The sequence below is a fragment of the Geospiza fortis genome, unplaced genomic scaffold (assembly GCF_000277835.1).
Source record: "Geospiza fortis unplaced genomic scaffold, GeoFor_1.0 scaffold186, whole genome shotgun sequence".
Lineage (NCBI taxonomy): Eukaryota > Metazoa > Chordata > Aves > Passeriformes > Thraupidae > Geospiza > Geospiza fortis.
Genome location: NW_005054331.1, coordinates 3108134 through 3129735, shown reverse-complemented (window position 1 = coordinate 3129735; position 21602 = coordinate 3108134). Strand labels below are relative to the sequence as shown.

Here is a 21602-nt window from a genome sequence, read left to right as displayed (position 1 = left end):
CCTAAATCTGTTGGGTGTTTATATCTTTTTTCAGAACTGTTCCTGAAACCAGCATCTGCATCTTTCACATGAATATTCATACTGAGCAGTTCCTTTCATCTTTAATTTTTTACTATATTTGCTCCTGCATTGTGAATGTGTAATGAAAACAGCTGCGCTGCTTTGGAACTAAGCATTGCTGTGAATCTCTGCTTATTGGGATTTGTTTCAGTATCTTATAAATCTTCAATAAATGAAGCAGCTAGGCTTCATTGTTGACTTGAGTGCCCAAAGAAGTAAACAAAATTAGTAGCCTAAATTGAGGGTAAATTTAATAAAGCCAGGCCTAGTGGTTTTTTTGTTTGGGTTTTTTATTCCCCTCCTACTAAGCAAAGGCATTAGAAACACTGGAATATTTATAAAACAAATTTGAGGAAGTGTGCAGCTTTTGCAACTGCTTTCCATCTTTCATTCATCCATTTTATCCTTCTACTTTCTAATAGAGACACTTAAATTTGAGGTAATTTTTTTTTTGAAAGCATTTAATTTTCATAGCAAATTTCTGTCATATCATGACAATTTCAAGATGTTATTGAAGAGATGCATTCCTGGTTTTTTAATGGTTCATTATTCATACAGACACATCAGCAAGAAAATACCAGAATGTGTTTCCCTGTTAAGAAAGAAATGGGGGATGGTCTTACTGAATTGTGACCAAGAAATGGATCTTTATGCCTTTAAATTATGTTTCTAGTTGGAAAGGCTGCAGTGGTGTCCTTTGTAAGCTACCTGCACATTTTCTGCATTATATTCTCTCAGTGTGAAATAACCATACTGTTTTCTGATAACACCCTGGAAGGTTTAGCCAAAAAAGACCAATCCTAGGATGTGTTTTAGCTAACAGCTCTGTTATGAGACAGTATTGTGAAGCACAGGGTTACAGAAAGTCAGTTAACTATATGCAGTCATGTACTGTGTTCTTATGTTCTCTTTGGTGTTCCTTTTTCTGTAGGAAGGTTGTAAATTTGATGGTCATTGTCTATTACTTCTGTTCTGCTTTAGTTCACTATTGAATTCAGTATTTATGCACTTTTGAATTCAGTATTTATTCACTATTGAATTCAGTATTTGTGCTGAAATCTCTGCTTATGAGAACAATAGGAAAGAAAACTTGTTTATAAAAGGTTACTACTATATAGCATATTTTCAATGGGTGCATTAATACACAACATGTTTTAGGGTAGCTATGCCCTAAAGTGCTTTACTTGTTTTTTTCCATTACTGTATTCAAATACTGTGCAGTCATTGATATATTCTGTTCTGTACTGATGCTGTTTAATGGGGTAGTATTGTTCCTCTGATTATGCTGACCTGCAGGGTTGATGTGTCCAAAAGTCACACACCAAGTTTGCATCAAATGCCAGATGCTGTTGCTTCTAGAGCCTTTTCCAGCACATTTCCCTTCCTGAAGTGGCCAAGATTTTGGCCATGTAACTGCCATGACTTGGAAAGGTTTCACCTTTGGCTAGAACTGTGATAATTATTAATGGATAATCTGTTATGATTTTCATCAGTTTTGGGTTCAACCTGGCATTTGCTATTGGATTGAGTCAGATTTTTGTCTTCCAGAATAGGACATAATGAATCTCAGCTGGGAAATTACACTCAGTGATACTTCTGATGGTGCTCTGAGCTTAGTTTACTGGTTATTTTTTCCCTAGGCATTTTATTTGTATAGAAAATGTATTTTTATTTTACTACCAGACATCTTGCTTTTGTTGGATTATGCATGGAAATCTTTGTTTTAAATGTGGATTTTTCTGTTTGTCTTTTCAGGCTACCATTAACCAATTAAGAGCTGAACTTGCCAAAGGACCTCAGGAGGTAGCTGTGTATGTTCAGGAGCTGCAAAAACTTCAAAGTTCAGTCAAAGAGCTAGAACAGAAGAATCAGGTGAGAATGCTTTTATTTCCTGTGCTTGTCAGCTCACATTAAAATGGAAACACATCACACAATGCCTTTGGAGACACTGAAGACTAACTTCTTGCAGGAGCTGAGAATTCCTTTGCCATTTTGTTTAACAATTGGATTACGATAATGTGCAAGCAAATACTGTATTTTAATGATCATCATACCCTACAACTGAAATTCTTTAGGTTGCTATGATTGCAAATTTTTAATAGCTGTAGCTCATGCTTACCTATCATTAAGCAGAATTGCCATCTCACACATTAAAAGTAGTACCCCTGGAAATAATACATTTGCCTAAAAATCATAGTTTGAAAGATATTCTCAGTTCTCTTTGTTGGCTTTCCAGTTTCTTAGCTTTTAGATTATACTTTAGTCATATTTTTCAGGCCATTTACTGGCATAATGAATGGTAGAAAATGGAAATTAATTCCAGAAATTTCTCAACTTACGTTCTTTGAGAGCTGTTACCAGAGCTCTTTGAGCTTGCTGCATTTTGTATTTGTGTTTAGAAGTCATGTATTGTGGAGGTAAAAATGGAAATAAAGGGGGACAGGAAACAAGGACAAAGATGTGTACAGCTTCATGTTGCATGTTACACTAGATATGAACTGGGTATAACATACATGCATTTACTAGAGCCTTGTCAGCCTTGGAAGAGGAAAGGGCAGGGACCAAACAGAGTGTATTTAGTGTAATGTAATATTAAAGCATTTGCAAAAAATATAAGAAGGTACAATTAAAATTTGGTAAATGAAACTACCTTTAGCAGGATGACTCTGTTTGGCTCACTAAATCAAGTGTGGAACTGAAAAAGTAAGAGTTGTCATGCTGTAATTTTCCACAGACCAGCAACAATGAATCAAGCTTTTGGCAGAAGTGTGCTATACAATATAGAGCCCTTTCCTGAATCTGTTGGTATTCCATTAACAATGAGGAGTGAAACAGACTGATGCGTAAGATAACCACACATTAAGAGAGAGTCCTCTGCTATGTCAGGTTAATGCCAAACACCAGTTGAGGAATTGGAAGAGGAGAAGTGGCAGTGAGCTGCTTTTCCTCTCGCAGTTTTAGTGACTTAAAGCAGTTTACAGCCATCTCTTAATGCAGCTTTTTGTAAGGTGATATCCATAAGAATTATATGCTAGCTAAGGAATTTTGGCCCTGGAGGAGTTGGACCTAGAATTGGAAAAGGTAAGATAGCTTCCAATAAGAGAAATTGCTTCCACTTTGAACAGTGTGTCATCCTTGAAAAATCTATCAGGGAGGAGCCATTAATTCATGATAGAGCACATTATATGGAGAATATATAGAATATAATACATTTGATATGAACATTGATTTATAACCTAGTTGCAATGTGAGAAGATATTTCTGTGCATTGATATGAAGTTTTTCAAGCTCATGTACAACCTCAAGCAAGAAAGCTGTTTCTTATATTTTCAGAAGCTATACTGAGAAAAACAGAGGTATATATAAGTATATAGGATAAGTTTTCTGAGATCAGCTGGACCTCTCTCTTTGTCATTTTTAAAGCACAGTAATTATGGGGCTTGGCTTGCCTTGCAGAGGCCAGTAAGGGCCTGTAGCCCAGAAGATAGCTAGCATGGAAAACTTTTCAACTTTTCCCCAAGCAATTGCAGTTGTAATTAAGTTGGTTTGAACATTCAGGGAAAACAAATTAATTTTCAGGATACAGAAATAGAGTTTGTGTCATGTTCTCAGTAAGAGGAAGTGAATTTGTGTGAGAATATAAAAAACAGTATTTCCAGTTGAAACTGTGTGCTGTATGGGCTTCAGAACCAATGTGTGTAATAAAAGATACAGGTTAATATTTTCTTTAATAATGTTTTTGTACAAGCTCTTCACTGTTCAGCAGCAACACTTACAAAGAAATTTGAATAATATGTTGAACAGGTGCAAGCAGAATTGTACTTGAATTGCTGTGTAACTCTTTACAGAGTCTAACTGAGAAGCTGCTGAAGAAAGAACAGGACTACACCCAGCTGGAAGAAAAACACAATGAAGTATCTGTGAGTAAGAAGAATGTGCAGGCAAGTTTTCACCAGAAGGACCTGGACTGCCAACAGCTTCAGGCGAAGCTGTCTGCATCTGAAGCCTCGATACAGAGATTGCAGACAGAGCTAGGTGAGAAGGCAGAAGCAAGCCAGAAGCTTAAAGAAGAGTTATCTGAAGTAGAAACAAAGTACCAGCATCTCAAGGCAGAATGTAAACAGCTCCAGCAGCAGAGGGAGGAAAAAGAGCAGCATGGCCTGCAACTCCAAAGCGAGCTCAGTCAGGTAAGTTTCCTTAAGCCTCCTAGACCATCCTATTTGAATGGTTCCTTAAAACCATCTCATAAATTAAAAAAACTGCATATGCATATTTCTTATGAACATGCATTTACATTTCCTTATTTGAAGGAGAGTAAATAACCAGCACTTGTATTTTACTACTCTGTAAGAAGTTTGAGAAAAGCAAGTCTTGGTTTTACATTAGAACCAAACAGTGTTTGGTTTAAGTCTGAGTAGTGAATGTAGTAGGGAATACCTAGTGTGAAAAGCCAGGGTAATGTGAAATCTTGATATTGCTTCCTTTGTGTTTCTCCCCAAACATATCAGCTATGTTGCTGATAGCTGGGAAAGCATCCAGAGCATACATCCCCCCCACCAGAAGCTATTATTCTGCTGAGTCAAACGACAGAGCTAAGTAGGACTTCCATATAACATTGAGCATTTTGAAACTTGAGGTTGGTTGAATTCAGTTTATCTTTTTTTGGAGAGTAATGTGTTAGACTGGAGAAATATTTGTGTATCAGTAATCATGTCCAGACTTGAGATGTAAAAAATTATATCTTTATTTGTTAGTATGACATACTTCATTTTAATCTTGCTAAAACTTATTTATGTTAAAGTGAGTGTTTCTGAGTTTTCAACCCCTTGTAAAATCTGAAACACATCAAGTTGCAAGCTCCCTGTGTATAGTTTATCTTGGAAGAACTATGACTTGGCTGAACCACATTTATGTGTGTATTACATCCCCAGAATGTCCTTCCTTCTCCCATCAGTCTTCTGTCAGGGTGAGAGGAGATAATTATGTTAGTTATCTGCATTTGGTGAAACTGCCTGGGCAACAGAATCATAGCCAAGAGGTTGAGCTGAAATCTGTCTTCAGCCTCAGAGGACATTTTCAAGAAGGATTTTTGGGGTGGGCAAATTAAGGAGGAGGATGGTGAGTAAAGCATTGCTGAATGAATTCCTATGATAGGAAATGGAGGCGTGACACATTCTCTGGTGATACCATTGGGAAGGAAGACAACCAAACAAGCCACTGAACTTCAGGATGTGTTTTAGAATTGTATGATAAAAGAATACTGCAGGAAAAAAACCCCTTTGTACCTGGTATAAAAGAAAAGCTAAGCATAAACATATTCTCTTTTTTCTTCCTGCAAAGGAGAGTTCATTTACTGTTGTACTGGAAAGACTAAATTCCTCGTATTTTTTCACTTGGTACTTCACTGGAGTTGCCTTTTTATGCATGTAGCCCATTAGTTTACATTTAACATTATGAATTCTGTTTATGGAGGTATATGTAGAGTTGTTTAGTCAAATCACATTTTTTAAGAATCCTTGTCATCTCAAAATTCATTTGAATGAGTGCATGTCTGGTTAAGTTTGTATGTGTTAGAATTTGGGTGATGCGGAAGAAGTGATCTTCATGGAAGAAAATTCAGTTATAATGTTGGCTCCGGCACAGCAGTAGGAGGAGGGTGTGGGTGAGAGAGTATGGACTCCTTCAGTTTTTAAGAAGTGTTAATTGCTAATAGATTTTGTTGAGAAAATTTGAATCTACTTGATTATATCTTTCAAAGTCTAGATATTTTCTCATGATTTTTTTTTGCGTTCTATAGCATAGGTTAATCCTGGATTTTATGGTCCTGTTTACTTAAATGTCATCTTAAAGTTCTTCAAAAATACTTAACCATGTCTGTAATAAAAGTTACTAGTGTAAAATATTGTTACTGATTTCCCTCTTTCCAAACATTTTCTCCCAGTATCAGCGTAGCAATGAAGAGTTAATAGTTATCTTATTGCGCCCTTTCTTCAATAGATTTTTTCCTACAGTTCTTGTTTGTATTTTCAGTGAGGGGGAAATATTTATAATTTGGTGATCCTGCAAGAAAAGACGAATGTTCTTAGTTACTGGAAGAGAGATTATGGTCTCTTTCCTCATCCTATCCTCCCTCTTCTCCTACCTCTTTTTTAACTGTACAGTCACTGTTAGCAGTCAGCATCTTGGCCACATGCCAAACAGCTTTTCACTCATGATTTTTGTGGTTGTGGGCAGATAATATAGTTTGATTTTTTTTAAGAAGGTAAGTCATGGATACATTTATTTCCCTGCCTCCAAACCCTTTAAACTTTTCCACTTTTTGATAACTTGAGCTAAATTTTGACACGTGGCCCAAAGGACTTCAGTATTAAGTACTTCAGTGTTAAATTCTTTGGGAAACAGCAGGAGAGATGCTTCATCCCACCTTAACACCTGGGTGGAAAGTGTAATGGTATCACAATCACTGCTCCTTTTTCTGCTCTGCTGGGCAGCCAGTTGGTCAAACAGTGATTGCTTGCAGTGGACAGTAAAATTGGGCTGCCTTTTGCATAGATATTAGTAGGGATTTAAGGGAAGCTGAGGAAGGTTTAGGGGTATTGAAGGGAGGACCTGGAGTTAAAAGGTGAATGGTTCAAGGGCCTTGAACATAAATGCATAGGGGGAGCAAGCTTCATTCATAGCTTTCCCACAATCTATGCAAAGTTCTTGCTGTGCTGCAAGGTCTGATCCTTTCTCTGGTTTTGCACTGAGTTAACAGGTCATTGTGTGCTTGAACAGGTCCGTGTAGAAGTAGGCAGGAGGCAACCCAGGACCTATAGTGACAGTTTCATGTAGAGTGAGCTGATTTTATGAAAAGAGCTTTTTAGAACAGTGAATTGTAAAAGGCCATCCTTGCACTTTGAAGATGGTGCAGTACTGCTTTTGATGACTGATAAAATCATGAAGCAGGTTTGTGTCTAGCTGGAAGAGCACATCCACCTACTTACTCTTTGCTGCTGGAAAGTGCTGGACTGTAAGCCACTGAAGTTGCCATGTACCCTACACTGACTGTTCATGTATCTCTTCAGTGCAGAGAATGAATGCCATTGATGTAGCCAGCTCAAGCTAAAAATTTCACTCTTAATATTCTAGCAGAACAGTGTATTGTGGGAGGCAGTGGAGCAGGTAAAGGCAGAGTGCTTCAGCCACTGGCTTCACAGGAGTCAGTTGGTGAACTGGATAAGCCGAGATGGCTCAAAGCATCATTATTTTACTCTATAGTCCTTATGCTTTTGAAGGACCACCCTCTTCTTGTTAAATCTCTGTGACTTGTTTTGAAGGGCTCCTGTAGATTAATAAGGATGTTTCTGGGTCCTTCCAACCCACTTTTTTGAATATCTCTTCTTGCCTGTGCCATTGATGCTGTTTTTTAATATGATCTGTGTTTCTGAGGTGTATGAGGTACATGCAGGAGGTCATGGACTTGTTTTGGTCTGGATTATGAAAACTTCCTGTAAACATTGCATGAAATGAGTCTGTATCACTGTTGGCTAAGGAATGACTGAAAAAGTGGGTGACTCTTTTTTGCAGTTGCACAGTAAACTCCTAGAAACAGAGCGGCAGTTAGGGGAAGCACACGGGCGGCTCAAGGAACAGAGGCAGCTGTCCAGTGAGAAACTGATGGACAGAGAGCAGCAGGTGGCTGACCTACAGCTAAAACTTTCTCGTGCTGAAGAGCAGGTAGGGTTTTTTATGCAGATTCTATAGTTTGTTCTGGTGATATATCTGTACACACACTTGTGGTGATACTGCAGTTTATAAAGTTTGTTTTCATGGGAATTTCTTTTGACTAATACTGTCAAGGACTTACAATAAAATTATCAAAATCTGCTTAGACGCTGCTTGTCTTTACAGATGTATGTGTGTTTGTGGTGCTTAACAAATAAAAGCTGTGCATTTTGCACTTACAAGCTTTGTCTAAGGGTCTTGTGAAGAAATGACTTAGGTGCACAAAGGCCTATATAGGTATTTTGGTATGTAGATATTTTTTTAAGATAAAGCCCTACATGAAGAAAAAGTAAGCATGGTACAGCAGGTCATTGATAGTTAATAATCAGTGGGGGTTGGATGGGCAGAAAACACTTGTTTTATTAATTTTTATTTGTTTTAATGGATATCTTGTATGTGTTGCTGATTTTCTGCTGGCTGTAGGGCGATTGGCCAAATATCTGAGTGGTATGTTGTCAAAGCTTTAAAATTTCTGTAGCTAATTTGCAAAGCCTTGACTAGTATAGAAGTGGAGAGACTGCTAAACTGAAGTTGCTACTAAAATAATGACTGATAGTTGCTACTGAAATTGCCAAAAGTATTAATAATGTTGTTTTTCAAGTATCTTTATTATCAGTCATGTTACATCTTAACAACTATTGCAAAAAAATACTAAAAATTTCTTATATTTTAGATTATTTGAGAGCTAAATTACATGCTTCTGATAATTCTTTTATAGTTCTTGCTTGTGATATAGAATCTCACCGATTAATTGTAATGAATGCTTTGATTAGATTTTGATCTAGTGTTACAGATTTTTGTTTTTATACAAGTTTTTAAAAATCCATGTTTACACTAAAATAGAATGAACATTGAGTTCAGTTGGCATACTGAGTGGTGCTTTTTTTCCACTTATTAGTGTGGTTTGTTTGGTATTTGGTTTTGGCGGTTTTTTTCAGCTAAAGGAAAAAGCAGCAAATTCCACAGAATTGCAGCATCAGTTAGAAAAGGCAAAGCAGCAGCACCAGGAGCAGCAGACCCTTCAGCAAAATACAACAGCAAAACTACGAGAAGCCCAGGTAATGTAGTTATGTATCCTCACATGAAAGTGGAGGGGTTCCAGGGTTTCATTATGCTAAATACTTCTTCTTTCTAAAAGTGACTTGCAGGAATTATATTAGTTTCAAGAAATTAACTTCCAAATCTGGAATAGAATATACAAAAAGTGTTTGATAAATTTATCCAATATTTTATGCATTAGGCCCAAGTTTTAAGGTCCTTATAATTAAACACTATTATCTTCTTGTCTAGAATGATCTGGAGCAAGTACTACGACAAATTGGAGATAAGGACCAAAAAATTCAAAATCTTGAGGCTTTGCTTCAAAAAAGTAAGGACAACATCTCTCTGCTAGAAAAGGAAAGAGAGGACTTATATGCAAAAATTCAAGCTGGTGAAGGAGAAACTGCAGTTCTTAACCAGCTACAAGAGAAAAACCATGCATTACAAATACAGGTAAGAATGTCAAGATCTGGTTCTTTTCATTCATTCTCATTTTGGAATCTTGTTTCCTTTTTTTTTCTATCTCATCAGATATGACAATAATATTTGCTATACTAGTCTATTACTTTAAACTTGCTTTAAAGATCTTACTGTAAATTTCACGTGATTTGTGTTTTGGTGACTTCCATGCTATCAGCATAGGGAAAGCAATTCCTAGATATTTCATCTGTACATATGCTAGTAATGTGTACTTCCAAATAGCCATACAAATAACCTTATATATATATTTGTATATGTGTATGCTTGTAAAAAACTATAAATATAACTATATGTAAATAAAAATAATATATACATTTGTTTCGCTTATTTTAAAAAGAGGCTTGAATCTGGCTTTCAGCACTAAAATTCAGTTTAGCCTGCATCGGTTGTCTCCTTAGTATTTTGTTTCTGTTACATTAAGGCCAAATTGACAATTCTCTTTTGCTTCTATTTTCAGCTGGTAACCTATTTCAACTCTGGTGTTGTGAACAATATAGCTTTACTGTAATGGTTCAGGAAAAGAAATGTGATAGCATTGAGTCTCCAGAGCCATAATAAGACACACTAAAATTAAGTTTTTACTTCCTTGGACATGCTGTTCCAACCTTCTCACGCTGTTTTTTTTTTCCACTGCAGGTAACCCAACTGACAGAAAAGCTGAAAAATCAATCAGAAAGTCATAAACAAGCCCAAGAGAATTTGCATGAACAGGTGCAGGAACAAAAGGCACATCTAAGAGCTGCCCAAGATCGTGTGCTTTCCCTAGAAACAAACATCACTGAACTAACCAGTCAGTTAAATGAAAGTAAAGAGAAAGTGTCACAACTTGATGTGCAGGTAATGGATCTCTGTATTTGATGGTGATGAAAAATTCTGGGTGTGATTTCCCATTTGGGAAAAGATGCATTTTTCTTCAAGGAAATGCATGCACTAACACATGAATACTGCTGATTTTACTATTAAACTTACTGATGGCTATCAAAAAACTAGAATGAGCTATGGTAAAACAGATGTTTTAGTGAAGTACAATTTACCTTTCAGGTAAAAGCGAAGACTGAATTGCTACTTTCAGCAGAAGCATCAAAAGCTGCTCAGAGGGCAGATCTACAGAACCATCTGGACACTGCCCAGAATGCACTGCAAGATAAACAACAGGTATTAAGCGGCACATAAATTTTCTATGTTACCTAAAAACTGCTTAAAAGCCTAAGAATAGTCTATTTACAAACTCAATGAACATATGAATAAGCATTGGGAAATGATAACTTAGAATATTTTAACCATGTGGTATGCATTCAATTCCTTTTGCTGCTCCAGAGCAGATATACTTCACAGTGCAAGGAATTTATTTTGGAGTCCACTCCTTGCTGTAGGGTTATTCTTTAGAATCTAAGCTTTCCTTGGGTATTCTGGAGGTATTATTCAATTCCTGTGTGTATGCTATGAAGAAAAGATTGTAGAACACACTTACTAGAAGCAAAAACTCCTAACTCTTACTACTGACTCAGATAAATGTCCTATCAGCTGCTGGTATTCAGAAATAATTCTCTGTGGGCCAGCTGACATAAAAAATCAAAAGGCTGGTGATAAAATTACATGTTTTTTAATGTGTTTTAATCCTCGGGAAGCATTTTACCGTCTGTTGAATCAAATATTTGCATAGTTAAAATCAGTGCTGCTGTGTTCTTCATGGAAACATCCAGCAGATGTTAATATGTTACTATTTTGTAGCATGGAAGTGTAATTAGTCACTGTAAACAGGAGACAAATTTTTGCAGCCATTAAATAATTAATTAATTACTAAATACATCACCTTGGTTGGAGAACAGTGAACTTTGATGTAGCTGTCATAGTGGTTACTAGGTGAATGTGTTTGTGTCTCTTGCAGAATTTATTTGTTTTGTGTTGGACAAAATGTTGTGAAATCATCCCTGGTATGTGGGGAACTGAGCATTTCCATATTATTGGCTTTCCTCTTTGATGGTTGATTTCATGACAAAGAAAGACATCAAAAATTTTATCTCTGTTTTTTAATGTCATTTTGTAGTTACTGCAGTACTAACTTGAGGATCTAGTGCCTTTATTATCTACAGTTCCTCTTCCACGTACAACTTTAAACACCTTTGTTAACATTTATCCCAGAGCCTGTAAGATTTGAGAGAATATTGAGGCTTTAAAATAATTTTTTCAGTGAAACAGAGGAACTTTCTGCATGTGTTTGTGCTTCTCCTTTCAATATCCTACCCCTCAGAATAAAATATAAACATTATTTTCCTTTTTAATTTGAACACATCAGATACTTTAAAGCATATATGACATTAGTAATTTTTGAAGTTACTTAAAAAGTAACAACCTTTGTATTTTGTTTTACCCAGGAGTTAAATAAGGTCAGTGCTCAGTTGGATCAGGTTACAGCTAAGCTGAATGACAAGCAGGAATACTGTACTCAGCTGGAAGCCAGTCTTAAAGAGTACAAAGAAAAATGCCTTTCTTTAGAACAGAAAACTGAAGAACTGGAGACACAGTTTAAGGTTTGTATTGAACACAATATCTGGACCTGCAGAAACTGATCTCTGCTGTTAGGCAGCATGTGGTAAAAGCTGTGCTCAACTTAGGGGAGAAGGATTATATCAATATCACTGTTATGGGTTTTCTTTCTCACTAATGTTTCCTGATTCACCATTTAATCCTGTTCTCTTCTCCCATGCTAGTATATCACATTAAATAGATAGGCCTATGACACTGCCATTATTTTGTCGTTTTCCTGTGTGTGTGCTTCTACCAACCTTTCTGCTACCTGGAAATTTTTATGTGAGGGAATATGAATATATCCCAAAATTAGAGTTTTCAAGTTGAACTTATACACTTTATGAGTAGTAGCAGGGAATATGTGTTACATTGGCTAGCCTTGCTTACCTCTGCCTGTCTGGTTTAATTTATTTCTGAAGCCTTTCAGTAGGCTTTTTAGTAAGATTTATTTATCACTCTTTCATCTCTTAACTTAATCTGGAGTTTTGCATTCCACTTCTGAAATCAGTTTTTATTTTAAAGTCCACATAATTCTGGCAGAAGGTTTGCAGAACTTTATGGTGTTTTTATATACTAGTCTTTTCAGTTAAGGATGTGGATTAGTCCTGATGCTTGAGAGCTTTAAAATTTAGGCTTTGACCTTTGTTCACTATTTAAAAAAAAAATCTTGGTAGTCAAAATTCGTAACACACAAAAGCATATGATTCAGAGATCATGGGAGCCATGCAGAACTGGTTTTGCAGTGTTGTCTGTCTGTTCTGAGGGAGGTTAGTAGTCTTTTTGCTCACGACTGAGTTGGGTGTTTTTCTTAGCTTTTGTGCTCTGTTGAGGAGAATGAAGATTGTTTTCCCTGTATGAAATTTTAAATCCAATGCTATTAAAAATTAAAGCTGTCATGCATTTAATTGTCAGCATAAGTATTTTGGTCTTGCATCTCTTCTTTTGGACACTGGGTTTTTTTCTTGCCTACTTTGATTTGTGTTTTTAGTTTTCATTCTTTTGCTGAAGTTTCACAAGTAGCCAATGGACACAAATGCTTGGGAGAAATACAGAGCGTGCTTGTGTGTGATTTTATGGGGTTCCTGGTAGCTGAAGTGTGAAACTGAGCAGGGTTGTTGATGCTGTCAACAGGAATGCAATTCTATGTAAAATCTTGGCATCATCACCATTCTTTGAGATTATTCCAGTTGAATATGTGGCATTTAAAAAAAATAGAAAACAAGAAGCCCTCAGGAAATTTTTTGGAGAAACTTGGCCACTTCGTATTGTGGTCTCTGTGTGAAAGCAGAAGTGCCTGTAAAACAGACAGCATGTTGAAGAGTCTAAACAGTGCCCATTTACTGAAGGCTCCTGTGTTCTTTATATTCCATGTGCGTGAAAAAGTAGCTTTGGAAAAAACCAGAATTTCCAGGCAAGCACAGAATTTCTTCACCACTTTAGTTTGTCTTTGTTTCTGCTGTAAAGCTTTTTGTCTATTACTTTGCAATAAAATGCCTGCTGGGCCTTTTATTTAGAGATGCTTTTAGAGTGTTTTACCACAATAGTTCAGTTCTGGAGGAGCAGGTGATTAGCAGGAACTAAACAGTGAAAGATAAATTGCAAAGTAATGAAACAGATGATATGTGAGAGTTGTCACTGCTTTCTACAGTTAATGCTACTCACAGACTAGATGACTTTGCTTTTTATTGCTATTTTTATATTGTTGGTTGTGTTCTGATGGCTCTATCTTTTTATTTTTCTCTCTCAGAAACTTGAAGGTGACATTCTTGATGCTAGAGCAAGTAAAGAGCAAGCTTTTCAGGAGTTACAGCAACAGCAACATCAGAACAAAGAATTAGATCTCCGGACAGCAGAACTGAGTAAACAACTTGAAGCAGCAAGAGAAGCGTATGCATTTCCTGTGTTATAGTACTTTTCAAAGTCAGACATAAAACTGGGGCAGTTTGGACTAGAGTTGAAATTTTCTGCTTCTCTCCTGTGATTTCATAAAGTCATAAACAAGTGCTGTGTCCCCTCTGCTACAAGAACTGTGTTATATCCCACCTGTTGTCTTTCACTCCGTCTGCCATGTTGTCTCACAGTCACTGGCTGCTGTGATTCACTGCACTTCTTCATTTCATTCACTGTGCTTGTTGTCAGCTAAATGGCTGAACAGTTTGATGTAGTGAGGTCCATCTTGAAATATCTATAGCTCTGTAACCTTTTTCAAATACAAGTTTGCAATTTATGCATAAGCAGCAAAGGGGTATTTTCTGTTCATTATAGTGGAGGAAGAAAGAACCATCTCAAAACTAGTTTCTGAAATTGCTGTTTTGTCTTAACTGGAAAGATGTAATGGCCATGGATGAAAGCAGAGACATTTAAGGATAAAAAAGAACCCATGAAAAAGAACTTAAGTATGTTTTATCCTTTTGTATTTGCAGGATGTCTAATGCTCAACTGGATTTGCAGAAGAAATCTGAGGCCCTTGATCAAGCAAATCAACAAATTAAAAAGCAGGAGGCAGAAAAGGCCAGTCTCAAACAAAACCTTGAGAAATCAAATCAAGATACAAGTAAACAGCTCAAGGAACTTGATTGTAAAATGCAAGCAGCCACATCAGAGCTGCAACAAGTGAAATTAGAGAAGGACACTCTATTAAAGGACCTTACAGAAACCAAAGATAAGCTCTCAAAAAGCTCTGAATCCTTCAAAAAAAGAAAGGAGGAGTTAGAAAAAGAAATTAAAAAAGGAAAAGCAGCTGTGGCAGAAATGGTTAGTAGATTCTTTAGTTAGGCATTAAGTTTGGTGTATATACATTCTGATAAAATGATTTTGCTTTCTGTTTGAAAACAATGTACATATGATGAAAATGCATGAATATTTAGTACTGTAAGGAAAACCAAATTGTGATTTTTAGTAGTTCATACATTTCCCACCTTAAATTTTTGCCTAGATATCTACAGTAGTAAGCATCAATCATATCACATAACAGAATCCTTTCTTCTTGCTGCGTGCCTTTAACATAATGAAGAAACTAAATGGAGATGACAAGTGGTGAAACAGTTTGATGGCAAATGTCCCCCTTTTAAAAAATATATCAACTGTATTATAACAACACAAAGTTTTAGAACCTTTGCTAAAATGCTGTTTTATTGAATAAGTTATTTTTCTGAGGCCATTTTAATTCCCTTTCTGAAGTCTTCGTATATAGAACTTCCTGTGTGTTTGTCTGGACATGCTGAAAAGCTGCGTTCTGCAGGCAGAGAGAGTAACATCATCTGTCATTTAGGGAATGCCTAGCTTAAGGTATTATTGGAATACTAGAACTATTTGAATTTCCGGAAGGTCTTACAAGTGACAGTATAACAAGTACTTGACCACCAGAGCAACCTATTATGGTAAAGAAAGTAAACTATTACTAGGGTTAAGATACACCTTTTTCTTACCTCTTCTGCCTTGGTGATATGAATGGGCACTATATGTCAGTTGTTCTGACACCCTTGTCTCAGATGTGGCAAGGGGTGTCCTTCTTATACTCTTCTCATCTTACATGTCACCATTTTCCAGAGCCCATTCAGAGCTGCTTTTATTCTGATCTAAAAAAAAAAATCTGCTCCTAGTTAAAAAGAACATTTTTCTCTTATTCATTCACCTTTTGAAGGAAAGCTCTTTTGTTTGCTTTTCTTAGTTACTGCTGTTTTAAGATTTGTTTCTCCTAAAAACTTGAAGGATTTTCTCCCCAGTTTAGACTTAAAGGCAGTAGTCCAGATTCTGCTTCTAGTTCTGGACTCTTTTGGAGGCTCTCCACTATCTTAAATATGTAGTATTTGGACTTAATATATGGTTGCATATGCATGGAGGTCTGCAAATTTACTTGCTTGTGAGTTTTAGAACATGAGGGAATTTTAGATCCTGAACGAGACCAATGAGCCCACTATTTCATCAAGAAGGAGAAGGGGTGCCAACCACAGCTTCAAACAGGGACATTATCCCTAATCAGAGAAACTCTGGCACCTAGCTGAGTTTATTAGTACAGGGCATCTAATGTGTAGCTTAGATTTCTCCCTTAAAGTTTTGAGAGATTTTGAGCTGAAAGTGCCTGCAGTTGAGAAGGTAAGATATTTCATTAAAAATGAAAGCATTATTTTTCAGGATTTGGAACTCTTGTGAAAATGCTCCATACATGGTCTTAGAAGCTAACAGGAATATTTCCTTGTCTTGTGTTTTTTAGGAAAAATCTTGCCAAGAATTAAAACACCAGCTTCAGATACAAACAGAGTCTGTAGCTAAAGAGAGGAATGAATTGAAAAACTCACTGGAGAAAAAAGAGGGGGTAAGTTGTCCACTTAGTTTCAAAAATCTAAAAACCAATAATAATAAATGTTTAAAAGATTGATTTTCAGTCTCACCTGCTGGGACTGGTAAGAGATAAAGATGTTTCAATTCTCAAATTGTAAACTATCTTTGGCACTGAAATAAGGTGATACTAAATCTTTCCTAGAGGGTAATGTAAAGCTTTAAAATATAGGTTTTAGTCGTAGTTTTCAGTGCTCCACATACTGTAGCAGGGGATTTTAGCCCTTCAGGTTTTTTCATTAGTGAAATGGTTATGTGGTATTACTGTGTCCCCGTTTTTTTTTGTATTTCCTTACAATAAAAGTTGTTATTTCATATCCTTAGATCTATTTTATTCTCAGGCTTATTCAGTATGTTCTCAGTGTAGCTGGCAGGACGTTTTCAGATATCCTTCAAGGATTGAATTGCTTTTTCAAACTTGTGTCAGTCACTTGTGACTACATAAGGACCAAATGTACTTCTTTTTCAAAGATGAGCATTCAGACCATGCAGTGCAGCTGGCAGCCTGAAGGACACGTCTGCTTTCATGGACTTCTTTACCCAAGGCATCTTCTGTTCCCTAAAGGAATCAGAAAAGATTTGATCAATAGACATAGTTTGATAGACTGTGATGGACACTTACTGTCTGAAAGAGGTTTGGGGGTGTGCAGGTGTGATGGTAATTGCTCTGTGACTATTGCTGCTACTTCCCTGGCTCCCCACTCGATCAGCTAAAGTGCTGTAGTGCTCAGTGGAAAGTGCAGAAGGATGATCTTGGTGTATGCTGCAGTGGGCAGGAGGAGAGCCCAAACTGCTGCTGGTGTGAGAAGACTTGCCTCATCTTAATTTAGAATGGATAAAAAAGACTGCTGTTGATCTCTGGGTAGTAAATTTGGAATAACAGATTATTTTAATGTGTTATGGCAGTTCTTAAAATCTGCTTGCCAGTGTTCAACCACATAGCTATGAAACAGCAGTGGCACTGTGGGATGGTCTGGTTCTGTGAACAGCATGTACAAAAAGTGATTTAAATTTAAATTATATACAGCTACTTAATATTTTTAAATATAGATTTCTAAGCAGTTGTCTATAGACCTTGATTCAGCAAGAGCACAAGTACTGGAAATCCAGGGTCTTCTGAAGGAAAAAGAAAAAAGTGAGCAACATCTCCAGGGAAAGCTGAGAGAATTAAAGGAATCTTTTGAGCAGAAGAAAAAACATAGTGAAACACTGCAAGCTGAATTAAAAACTGCCCTTTTAGAAAAGGTAAGACTGTCCTTTCTTACTCTTACAAGAAAATGAATGTAAATTCCTCTGATAAATATTGAAGCTTTTATGTCAATAACTTTGTGATAAACTCTGTTTGCTGTAGTCTTGTTGGAAATGGTAAGGTCAGGATGTGGAAGTGAAGTCTTCAGATGCTGTTGGAGATAAAAACAACAACATCAACAGCAATAATGAAAAGAACCTGTGGTGAAATATCAATTCCATAGGAATTGAATTTTAGTAAAGGGATAAAATAACCTAGATTGAATGTGGGTTTTTTGCTTCAGGAGCAAAGTGAGAGCTGCCATTTTCTTATAAAGCAGTAGAATTTTGTGAGAGTATTTTTAGACAAACTCTGCAGTGTTTTAAAATGTCCATGGCAGTTTTAAACCGAGTCTTCTCATATTATACCAAAATTATCTGAGTGACAGTATAAAACTCATAAACCATAATGGGAAGAGTTCAAATGTCTTACAACATTAGGGAATATTGTGCTGTGTGCCATGCACTGTTAAATGTGGCTCCAGCTTTGGCTGCCCAATGCTACATGTTCATATTTGTGCTTTAGACAGCCTGTGGAAACGTTAAGTCTTGGTGTTGTGGTTTAACCCAGCCATCAACTCAGCACCACAGAGCTGCTGGTGCTTGGGAAGACAAACACCCTCACTCCAAACTCCCTGCCCTTTCTTCTTCTGCCAGCTCCATAAGCTAGGCATGGTGTGCTATGGTATGGAATTTCCCTTTGGTCAGTGGGATCAGCTGTCCTGGCTGTGCCCTCTCCAAACTCTTGTGCACCTCCAGATTTCTTGCTCATAGGGTGGTGTGCGAAGCAGGAAAGGCCTTGGCGCTATGTGAGCACTGCTAAGAAGTAGCTAAAACATTCCTGTGACAACGCTGTTCCCACCACAAATCCAAAACACAGCCCCCATACTAACTACTGTGAAGAAAATTCTACCTCAGCCAAAACCAGCACACTTGGAAACATTATTCCAATTTTTATTGTTTAGTCTTAATATGTTTCACTTTGTCTTTTGTAGTGAATTCAATTTTGTTGTTAAATTAGGTATACAATGTAATGTAAAATCACAAATATCAAGTTACTGAACTGTTATTCCATAAGAAGAACAAAATTCTCTTCTTGCAGTAGAAATACATTTTATTGAAATGCTTAAGCTAACTTTACTGTCTGTAACTAACTAAAACTTTCTGTGCTTATGTTTCAGGCAGAGCTGGAGAATAAACTACAACAGCAGTCTATTTTGTCAGCACAGGAGCTGAAAGCAGAGAAAGGCAAGCTAGCAGATTTACAGCAGGCCCATGATAAACATAAAGAGAACATGGAGAAGCTGCAGCTGGATCTTTATGGCAAAGAGTCTGAGCTGCTGGCAACCAGGCAAGACCTTAAGGTACTTGCATTTTAATGTCGTATGTGACATAGCAGATGTTAATATCCATTTTGAAGACCAAGAAACAATGCAAGAACTGTATAAGTGAAAAAAAATCTTCTGCTATATATAGAATTTAGTGCTGTTTAATTCCTTCCCCTGAGACAAAAGGAATTCTGAAACTAATTTAAAGGCAAACAGATTTGCCAGTTTACCTGAAATACCCTTGCATTTCTGCAGCAGCAAAGTGAAGGGTGATTTGGTTTCATATTCATTAGAGTTAATTTTTTAGTTGCTTTTTCTTGTTATATACTTTGAACGAATTGAAAGTATCTAACTACTTGTTATGTAGCTTTCAACTAATTTAAGTAGCATAGCTAATTAGGGCAAGGTCTGCCAACATGTGAGTAACTGCTGTCTTCCAGATGATTTAACTAGAATATTCCTGGCTGATGGTAGATGTTAAGAGATGTCAAACTTACAGAAACAGTAGGCTTATGAGCCTACCTGGAATACAAGTGCCAGTCCTTGAAGATTTTGGTATTCCTAACCTGAAGTTACCTTGTTTTCTATTAATGTGCAGTGCCTTCAAAGAGGTATTGCTGAGAGTTGAGCCAGTCAGCAAAGATGGTTTTTGGCCCTTTTTTCTGGCCTTCTGCTTCATGTCAGTACTAAGGCAATGCTTCAGTTAGTCCCAAGGACATCCTGTGCCCCAGAGAGTGAACGCCAGGTTCAGGTTATTTTAAGAAACAGAGAAATACCTCCTTTACATATAGGCCACTGCAGTTTTATTAGACTTACTCCTCTGTAGTGATAAATTACCTGCCATGTTTCCCTGCAGCTTATTGAAGCTTCACATTCAGTGCACCATGGTTGAATTGCTATGTTAAATTGTGGGAAACTTCTGCATGATTAACAAGCAGTGGTGGTTTAAGCATATTCTTTCTTTCAGTTTGTTACTATTGCACATATACATCTGTGAGTTTATTTCCTGCAATGCATTTAAATCACCTTTTGGTAAAATGGTCTGTAGAAGCATAGGATGTGTTCAGTAACTAGGGGGGTTTTTGGTATAGTTTTCATTAAAGTATCACTTGTTGCAAAAATAGCTGTGAATAAGGATTGTTATTAAAGTAGTTTGATGACCTCTAGTTCTGGCAAGTATAAAATAGGACAGTAAGTGTCTCACATGTATTTAGACCCGATGGGGATGGTAGCAAGAGAGAGGGAGAGCTCCATGCTAAAAGGTAAAATAAGGTGATGGCAACGGGGAAAGATTTTTAAGGTGAGCAATTAGGTAACGTGATTTATAATGTAAGTTTCTGTGGAGCCTAGAGAGCCTGAAGAAGATTTGGGTTCTGAAGTACTGAAGCAGTGTACCAATTTGGAGGCTGTTTCAGTTAAAAATTTTGTAAAAAACATCTGTTAATTAGGATTAGTGAGGTCTGATTGATGCCACCTTTTTTTTTTTCTGGAAGGGGGAAAAGGTGGAGAGCTGAACTTTAGTCGTGGCTGTGCTACCTCAGTATAACATTGAACTAAAGAAGCAGTGATAACTTCTCAGGACCCAGGACATCCCTCTGGCTGTCCGCCCCAGCCAAGACCCCTGCCAGGGGTCTCAGAGGCCCTGGCACAGAGCCCAAGATGCCTGTGGTTTTGATTATAACCTGTGGAGCAAGTTACCAACCTTAGATGAAGATCTGCAAGCCATGACAAATTAAGTAGAATGATAGTGAAAAAGTAGATTTTGGGGTTTTTAGAATGGGGATTCAGGGGAGCAAGATGGAGGGATCTGGGCGTGTCCAGTCTTTCTCCTTCTTCTTCTTGGCCTCGATCTTCTGCTGTGATGTTGGCACTTACAGACTTGTTTAGAGTAGAAGCTCACTGTCTAATATAGGTGATAGGTATTGGAAAGTAATTGTAAACATTGTACACGTAGTTTTTAGTATAAAGGCATAACACTGCCCCGGGGGCAGGCAGAATGCCTCGGACTGTCTTGCTGAGTGGACCTTGGCAGTACAGGAGAAATTTTTTTATAGATAAGACACAATAAACAATCCTGAGACCGAGAAATGAAGAGCCCTGACTCCTTCTTTGAGAGCCGGGCTGGGAAAAGAGACTTTCGAACTCTTCTTGGGGTCGCTCTGATAAGCTAGAGATCCCAAAAATAACTTGTCTTAGAAGACCACAAAAGAAAAAAGCACATTCAGACAGCCTCAGAGTGAAAATGTTAATCTTGATACATGAATATCAAAATGCCTATTCAAAATCAGTTGTCTGCATGATATTTTGCCTTAGGCAAGTTACTTATTAAAAGCAGCTCATTTGACCCAGAGCTGTGTGTTTTGACAGAAGTGATGGGCAGACTGAGTTTTAGATTGGCCTTAATCTTCTTAGTAGGCAGTGGTAGAAGTTTCTAAAACTTGGGTGTCTTTCAGTGCAGGATTTTTAGCAGAGTTATGACCTCCCTGCAGAGCTGTGTTGAGTCAGCAGTGTCAGGAGCCCAGCATTGTCCAGAAGAGGCATGGCCAGACCATGTCGTGACCTCCTAGCGATGCTGGATTTAAATGGAAAACCGAGCCACGCTCACGTGGTGTGGCACCATGCTGGTGGCGGGGCCGAGCTCCCAGGCGTGGCCATGGGTGATGAGAAGCTGTGGGTGCTCGGCTGGGCACGGAGCACCATCTGCCGGCATCTGTCGGGAAAGGCGCTGCTGGCACCGACAGCTCGGCCCCGGCTGCGGGCCGGAGTGAGCTC

At 37.5% G+C, this 21602-nt stretch overlaps 1 protein-coding gene across 1 annotated transcript in view; it reads left to right on the top strand.

Annotated features, from left to right (window-relative positions):
- The window catches only part of EEA1 (early endosome antigen 1), a 101165-nt gene that overhangs the window by 63367 nt on the left and 16196 nt on the right, over nucleotides 1-21602 (top strand). The window contains exons 11-23 of the mRNA XM_031057552.1: nucleotides 1816-1932; nucleotides 3909-4247; nucleotides 7630-7779; nucleotides 8766-8885; nucleotides 9118-9321; nucleotides 9985-10185; nucleotides 10390-10503; nucleotides 11724-11879; nucleotides 13625-13764; nucleotides 14301-14631; nucleotides 16091-16192; nucleotides 17266-17460; nucleotides 18684-18866. Of these exons, the coding sequence (XP_030913412.1) occupies nucleotides 1816-1932; nucleotides 3909-4247; nucleotides 7630-7779; nucleotides 8766-8885; nucleotides 9118-9321; nucleotides 9985-10185; nucleotides 10390-10503; nucleotides 11724-11879; nucleotides 13625-13764; nucleotides 14301-14631; nucleotides 16091-16192; nucleotides 17266-17460; nucleotides 18684-18866 (2352 nt within the window). The remainder of the gene's footprint in view (nucleotides 1-1815; nucleotides 1933-3908; nucleotides 4248-7629; nucleotides 7780-8765; nucleotides 8886-9117; nucleotides 9322-9984; nucleotides 10186-10389; nucleotides 10504-11723; nucleotides 11880-13624; nucleotides 13765-14300; nucleotides 14632-16090; nucleotides 16193-17265; nucleotides 17461-18683; nucleotides 18867-21602) is intronic.